The 8,520-nt window shown below is 37.6% G+C and overlaps 1 protein-coding gene across 1 annotated transcript; it reads right to left on the bottom strand.

The window, feature by feature from the left end:
• Nucleotides 1–4,718: 4,718 nt before the first annotated feature.
• On the bottom strand, nt 4,719–8,293 carry LOC149816201 (ACD11 homolog protein-like). The gene is made up of 4 exons (XM_089988070.1): nt 8,081–8,293; nt 7,571–7,743; nt 6,308–6,453; nt 4,719–5,010 (listed from the first exon to the last, which is right to left on the bottom strand). Exons 1-4 carry the CDS (start codon nt 8,291–8,293, stop codon nt 4,904–4,906), a joined length of 639 nt encoding a protein of 212 aa, XP_089844196.1. The 3' UTR covers nt 4,719–4,903.
• Nucleotides 8,294–8,520: the final 227 nt, after the last annotated feature.

Genomic DNA, 8,520 nt, shown 5'->3' with positions numbered 1-8,520 from the left:
ATCAAGATTACTAATATCCATCGTTTTATAGGGAGTATAATATATATATATATATATATATATATATATATACTCTACTGTATGTACAATCTAGTTAGAAAATCATAGGTGTTAGTTGTATCCATTCAATCTGACCTCATGGACGTGTTCAGCATAGTTTCTGCTGGGAATCACACATTGGATCATTTTTTTTATGTAAAAATATGATTTTTCGAGTTATGAAATTTTGATACGTTGTGGCCTTTTGAATTTTTGAAGCCCTTGAAAAACCTGCTTACGTATTGCTAAAACACATGATCCAGAACATGTTTTTTACTAAGCAAACTATTCTGATCATGTCTGTATGGTTAGGTTCAGAAAAAAAATGTAAAAGAAGTGAAAATTTGTATTTTCTACTCAATTTCATGTTTAGAGAACAAGTGTAATAGCATGCATTCACGAATTTGCAATCAGAGCAGAGCCATGCACAGGTAGCACAATCTCTCTCTCTCTCCCCTGTTGGACCCTACTAATTATATGATCGTGGATCTGGTTTCTTTCATACCTATCCAATTACCTTGTGTTTTTATGTTTTAGATATGAGTTGGATCCAAATAAAACAGGGTCCATGTTTAAATTGGCATGTGGTCCGTTAAACCACAGCATCCAAGGCACCTTTTGCGTATTGAGCGCCTATAAACAAAGAATTTATGTTCATAATTGCAAAAGTTCAGAAACTTCCAACCGCAGACTTTAATAAAGTGTTCAATTACGAAGCTGCATCATGCATCTCCCACACAGCCAACCATCTTGTCATTTCTCGAGATGGGCATAGTCTCCATCTCGAGAAATGTTGAGATGGGTGGCTGTCAGTGGCAGCAGCGGCGCTGCATCATGCATTGCCTGCACAGCCACCCATCTTGGCATTTCTCGAGATGTGCATGATCTCCATCCAGAGAAATATTGACAAGAGTGGTTGTCAGTGGCAGCAGCTCTGCTGCATAAGAAATGCCATCCTCTAATAAAATGGACACTGATTTGATATCATTGTGTGACATATAAATTGAGTTGTCGCTCTCAGTTAATTTGAATTTATCTGAAAATCGGAATAATGAATTCTTTTTAAACCAAATGATAAACCGAATTAATTGGAAGGCAACCAAATTCCTTGATCCACGTAAAATTGTACTTTGTGAGGCAAAATGCTCATGGTGGCATCACACGCATATGCACAATGACAAGAACGGTCAAGTATCAATGACGATAAGGCCACAGCATTATATCGTGAAGCTTAGGCAAGCACGAATGATGATAAGGTGAGCATGGATCAAGACAAAGGAACGAAGGCATGTCAGGTAAGGTAAACACTAATCAAGGTAAATTGAGATCTTCACTTGAACATGATGAAGCATGTTAGAAAAAAAAACACAAAATGAGAAAACAACCATCATTGAAAACAAAAAATTTAGGTGGTTCAACAAAAATTGCTTAAGTTCACGATTGCACTGAGCCTTCTTCTTTATTGATTGGGATAAACAATAAAGAGAAGAATGTCTCCTTAAATAAGAAGTGTCTAAGAATTTTACATAAAGTCCATTAGTATTGTTGGATACGACAAATAATATATGATAAAATTACATAACCATCCTAAAAAATATTTTACATGGTTCGGCAAAAATTATAAACAAAAATTTAGGATTTATGTCAAGGTACAAAACATGCTCCACATTCCTCCAACAAACCATAAATCAAGGGATCAAATTTACAGCCAAATGGTAAGGCAAGTATGAATCAAAGGAAGACTAGCCTAATGGACAAATATGGAGTCAATATAGCAACTATAATTCAAAAGGATCCTAACATGTTTTATTAAGAGAAATCTCTTGTCCGTAGCTAAGTTTACAAGAGATAATCATTACTTGTTTATGTTAATAATTTTTGTGTACAAGATCTACTCAAGAGGGCTACTCTCCTAAAAGGACCAAGTAGAGGAGGCCTCTATCCTTGCCGAGTGAACATCATGGAAACACGAATTGGTTCTCTTCAGTTAGTTTTGCTAGAGTAGGCAATAATAAATTTAGATTTTCTGATAAAGTTTGACATTGTCATTTGGGAAATCCTGGTTTTAAATTTTTGAAAAAACCCATGAATAATAAGAAAATTTTACTTATGAATGACAAAGTTAATTTATGTTCATCATGTGCTATAAGTAAGAACCACAAATTAACTTTTGATTAGGCTTAATTCTATGCTCAAGTTCCTTTAGAGTTGATTTACGCAGACCTATGAGGTCATGCTGTTGTACCATCCCGCGAGGGGTACAAGTTTTATCGACTTCTAGTTGTTGATTTTTTCAAATTTTCTTGATCGTTCTCTTTGGTCAAGAAATCAGATATGCTTGCATATTTTATAAATTTTAAAAATATTGTTGAAAAGCAAATTGGTAGTCAAATCAAGATTTTTCATAATGATAGAGATGCAGAGTTTGTGAGTGATGAATTTACAAACTTCTCAAACCAGTGTGGTGTCAAATGCTGGTTATTTTGTCCTCACACTCTTGAGCAAAACAATGTTGTTAAAAGAAAACATCAACATGTAGTTGAATCGGGTCTGACTTTGCTTTTTTGTCTCTTTGGATCATATATTCTGGGTTGATGCATTTAGAACTGCCACATAATTAATTGGTTACCACACCAAACCTTATTCAAAAGTCTTCACATGAGCTCCTGCTTAAACATGTCCTAGGCTATGACCATCTAAAATTATTTGGGTGCACATGTTATCCCTATTTAGTTTCCTACACAAAATCTAAACTTGAATGAAGATTCAAAGTGTGTATTTTCTTAGGATATGGTGTTTATTTTTAGACATATAGTTTTTGATAAAAGTTGATTTCTCTATCATGAAAGAAAAAAGCCCATCACATCTCAAGAGGTAGTGTTCACCTGGATCCAAAGCCAAAAGTCTAACCAACCTAGTAGTCTTGTTGTTTATGAATAACAAGAGATAAGACATTTATCTAGTCCAATACTTCTAACCAACCCTGAGGTCGTCCTCCCTAATCCAACTATTGATGCCACTTCTGATCCTCCAAAAGACACGTGTCCACCAGCACCATCGTGTCGTCCTGGATCCTCTCACGTTGATCAATAATCCAGTCCATTCAGCCAAATACTAACCAAGAACCCCCAAACTCAGGCATGAATGTTATTCTTGACATTTCAAATTAAACCCGGTCGATCCCATCACATGGTCACCAGGTCCCAAGATGATACCCTAAAACCACATTTATTTCTTGAAGTCAAATATCCTATAGCCCTTCTTAGTGGGCTAAGACAGAAAGAACTAGAACTTTACTTGTTTCACTAAGCCCTTACCGAACCTAAGTGGCATCAAGTTATGGAATAAGAAGTTAAGACACTCTATCAAAACCATACTTGAACCTTGGTTCCTCCTTATAAAGTTACCAATCTAGTTGAATATAAATGAATCTATAAAATCAAGAGGGATGCATATGGATCTATAACAAGATACTAAGCCAGAATTATTGCTAAAGGGTACAGTCAACAAGAGGGCATCGACTAATTTGAAACCTTTAGCCCTGTCGCTAAACCCACCTCGATTAGAATGGTCTTGTCCATAGCCGTGGGTCTTGGTTAGCCCATCCATCTCTCAAAAGGTGAAATCAATGTTTAGTTCATCTCTTCCCAAGAACAAGTAGCTGACATCTTGACCAAGCCTCTCACTGGACCTAAGTTCGTATACTTCATAGATAAGCTCAACCTCATAGAGGTAGGCTTGAAGGGGCGTGTAAAGATATTAGATCCTGATCCAAGACCAGTTCCAATGTTGGACCCACATCCCAAGGCAGAGTCCAATCATCAAGACCCACGTGTAGGAGGCTAATGGGATAAAAGTTCTAAGAGCACAAGAGGACAAGGCTAATGTGCACAAGCCTATCAAGACTCCTCCCAAGACCGTTTTCAACATGGATTCCTCCTTGGATAAGTCTTTTCTCAAGAAGACTTCCTTTTAATGTAACCAATGATAAGCATTGGACTCTTCCCAATGTATCTCATGATGATCAGGACACTAAGGAGATTGTTAAACACAAAGTCCTAAACCATTGTAAACATTATTATCAAGAATCTATAAATAGAGCCCTTCTCCTCCTCTCTGCGTCAACTAGAGAGAGAGCTTACCCATGGACATAGGTCACATTGAATCGAACTACATTACATCATGTGCCCTATTCCATTGAGTTTCTGTGTTTTAAATAGGGGACAACTGAAACCGATTTGCATTTAGAGCAGATTCGATGATCGGGACTGACCGAACCAGGTAATGCCATATCGTGGCGGCGCCACCACCACCCTCCCCCTATTCAAAAGGGCCAACACCAATCACACAACCACATCTCCCCTCCCCAGCACCCTAGAGTACGAGACCAAACATCCTTTTATAAAATTAAATTTTAACGACAAGCTTGTCATTGTTTAATTATCTAGTTCCTCTTAATGTTTACTTTCCACCTGCCATTTGTTTTTTTGATAGGCAAGCTGGTGTTACACAGACCGCTACCGGTTATACAACTATATCCATGAGTGTCAAAGTCATGACATCCCAGCATATGGAACATATGAATAGAGCCCTGGTGGGTACATGCCATTTGATTAATTTGGAACTGTCTATAGACACTTTAGTTATTATAAACTGAAATTGAACTTGGGGGCACCCACATCATTCACTAGAAAACATTCTCATTAATTAAACCTGATTAACCATATTCATGAAGTTTGAGTATTAGAACTGAAAGAGCAATTGAAGAACAAAATTTCATGTGTTGGTTCAATGATGTCAAAGATGAAACCATCATATCAGCAATGGCTTTCACCACTCTTCTCTGAAAATAAGAACAAGGTTTTCACCAGTCTAAGCTGATATTCTTAGAGAGGAAGAGCTTGTCCACATATTGTATCACGGGCTCAGAGGAATCAATGTACCTTTTCATTTTCTTTACTACAGAGAACTCTGCAACCAAAATTATCAGTTTGTGAGATCACTGAAATTTAGAAGATGTAAAATGCATGCCAAGTAGAAAATTGGTGCCAATTGTGTGGAACTACACTGGCAGTGAACTACAACGGCACTGAATGTCTTATGATGCAAGGACTAGCCATCACATGGATACGGCTTCCGATACAGGGATAGTGCCATTTTTAAGAATTTTTCAAATATAATTTGTATATATGAGGATATTGGAAGGGGAGTCGAAATGGAGTATCCATGTGACAGGCAAGTAGAGACTGTTTTTGTTTTTCTATTATATTGCTTAAATTTTGCAAAAATTGACAGCGGAAAAAGGAAAAATATTTGCTACTGATGAAGGTAAGGAACTAATGAGCCAGATATTATAGATGCAAGCTGTATCAGCTCAATTTAACTGCAGAGATGCATTCAACATGGTTTGTTTGCTAAGGACCAAGCCTTGGATCATGCTTTTCTGATGTAAAAACATGATTTTTTGAGTTATGAAATTTTGGCTCATTATGGGTTGTTGATTTTTGAACCCCTTTAGAAACCTAATTACTTGTCCTAATCACATGATTCAAAACAAGTTTCCTACTAAACAAACCATGTAGATCACATCCTTAACATTTGATCTATAAAAAAATGGAAATTTTTGAAGAAAAGAGTGATTTCTACTCATTAGTTCCTTGCCTTCATTAGTAGCCAATATTTACCTGAAAAAATAGAGAAAAACATTTGTTCTTCTTTGTGACAAAAAACCTTCCTAAAGACATGAGTCACTTAATGGGCATGCCTCCCTACGATGCAAACCCTGGGTAGTCAATTGACCGATGTTATTATATTCTTACTGATAATCCAATGGGTTTTATTTCTTGTGTGACCCAAGTTCTCCCTAAAGCTCAGTCCTTTCTCACATTGGAATGAAACAAACAACAGCATTTTCATGTCATTTTTCTGTCACACCTCCCCCCATGAAAACATTCTCATCCTGCCATCCAAGTTGGTAGCTGAGTGGGCCCCAAGCATGGGAAAAGTGCCCTTTTCCATTCCCACATGATGGGAATGAAACAAACAGGCTCTAAAACTTTCGATATGGACTTTATTTTGGTGGAAATAGGTTAGCTCCTTTCCTGCCTAATTTTGATCTACATAATTAAATCATTAACCTAAACGATTTCAAGACCTACATGCTTCAACGGATGGGCCTTGATGCAACCATATCAAAATGGTGATCCATTTTCAAATGATCAAGCAACAACCAATAGTTTCCCTTTCAAAATGAAACTTAATAGGTAACCTGTTTCATTCAACTTCACTAGAAGTTGTTCCCTTGTTGGCAATGCATACATTCCAGCAGCAACTGCTTTCCTGACTGCCCAGCCATGAAATGGTGCACAGACTTGGGCATATGCTATTGTTGCAGGCTGTTTTAAGGAACTGCCCCTGCAACAGACATAATAGATCATCAGTCATCCTCACACAAATTGCAGCTTTTGCACCACAGGTCCCCTGGTAAAAAGTTAGTGCAGCATGCAAATATGCATGTGTGCATGGCTTTACATCGATGCGGCCAGCTTATGGCAAGAAAATCAGCTTTCACTATAGCAACAGTATACAATAATTGATCACAACAATCTCAGTAAAACAGTTTGTCAATTTTGATATAATTGAATCATATATTTTTGTACAAAGCAAAGCGCCAAGTCCATCTAGTTAGGTATTCAAAGCCAAACCAGGGAATTTGGAACTCTATGAAACAGATTATGGGCGTTAACATGTTTGGAACACACATGCAAATTAAGAACCACTCAGATGGCCGGAAACGAGATCCTTTAAAGCCTTCATACAATCCTGAAATGCTCTCATTTGATGGCTTAAGATTTTAAATACTTATGATTGAGACTTTCTGCTTATATAAAAAACTCTTGGTCAATAACTGGAATCCCTGTTCATTTTTGTTTCAAGTTTGGACCAGGGACTTCATCAACCACCTCTACTGCTAGAACAGAAAAAGTACATATTTAATTTGTCTAAGATGCACGAAATACAATACATCCTTATTCAAAGATCTGACAAAATAGCAACCATTATAGACTTAAGCTAAACTCAAAATTCCTCTTGAGTCAACTCTAAAATCTACATATAATGAGCAGAAAATTTTGTATATAGATTCATTTATATCGGTTTCGCATGGAAAACCATTGGGCAGCAATAATGAACTGGTACATATGTTCCTTCTACTAGATTGCAGGATAGCATATCGACCGGGACCAAAACTTCCCATATGTTTCAGTTATTAGAAATGCAAAGTTCAATGGTGCATGGTCTCTTCTGGAATGACATATCATTTCATGAACTAGACAAAAAAGCCAAAACGTTTATGATTAACATGATATTCATCCAAGCAATATTGGACACTTGATCCTGCATTTATCATGTGCACCATGTAATAGTTAGGGAATGATCAAATTTAAGCATCAAAACCAGAGATTCAGCAGTTAAAGCGTATGCTGATGTACATGGATGATGATAAAAAATTAAGAGAAACGATGAACCATACTTGGATGAAAGGAATTGCTGGAATAGAACTTTGATGAGGTCCAGACCCTGCCTAACTCTTCGCAAATTGCGCGAGTGGCTACCGGGTTTTCTCACAGAGGCATGCCGGACATCATGATCAAGAACATCCTTTAAAGTCTTGAACGTTTTCGACGCTTCCAGCAGGTCATGTACCTGATCATTCCATTGTTCAAAACTGTAAAATCCTGTTCCCTGAAAATAACAGGAATCTGCAGAACTGGAATGACAAATAACTACACAATGAATATGGGCAATATTTTGAAAATGTTGCAATTTTATCATGATATTTTCAAGAGTAATATAACAAACACACACAAAAAAAGAGCCAAAGTATATCCGAAATATTGCCTGTGGTGAAATTGCATTTTTATCGTGCTATTGTTCATATACACTTATTTATGCCGATATTTTCCCAAGAAAAACCAATTTTTCCAAATTATCGAAAGATTCCCCCTGGCCCGAGAGAAGGGTGACATTGGTAAAAACAGACCTTGGCGACAAAATCGATCTCGGCAAACTTGAAGGCAATCCCCAAGCATCCAAACAGACCAGAGAGGTGTGAGCAGGCATGGGCGAAAGAGGTCAGGTGGAGGTCGACAGAACCGGAATCTATAGACTTTGTAAGGCGCTCAAATGATTCGGCGATGATGGAGAGAGGCGTGGCGGGACTACCATTGGGAGTGCTCTCTCTCTCTCCCCCCATTGATGAGAAACTCTCAGCTGCATTGTTTTGGAGGGAGGATTAAAAGGGTGGAGCAAATGAGGAATATTGGAATAAAGTGGCGAGAGATCACCACCACCACACGAGCCTTTGGCTTTGTGGTGTGGTGGAAGGCCGTATCCATTCATACAAAAAGAAAGGCATGGGATGGGAGGTCGCCGAAAGCTTGTGCTTTTTATATTTTTCCTTCTCAATCTCCTCTCTTTTTG

The sequence above is a fragment of the Nuphar pumila genome, chromosome 14, assembly GCF_984573655.1.
Source record: "Nuphar pumila chromosome 14, dmNupPumi1.hap1.1, whole genome shotgun sequence".
Classification (NCBI taxonomy): domain Eukaryota; kingdom Viridiplantae; phylum Streptophyta; class Magnoliopsida; order Nymphaeales; family Nymphaeaceae; genus Nuphar; species Nuphar pumila.
The sequence above is the reverse complement of the archived record's forward strand: the minus strand, read 5'-3'. Positions and strand labels throughout refer to the sequence as shown.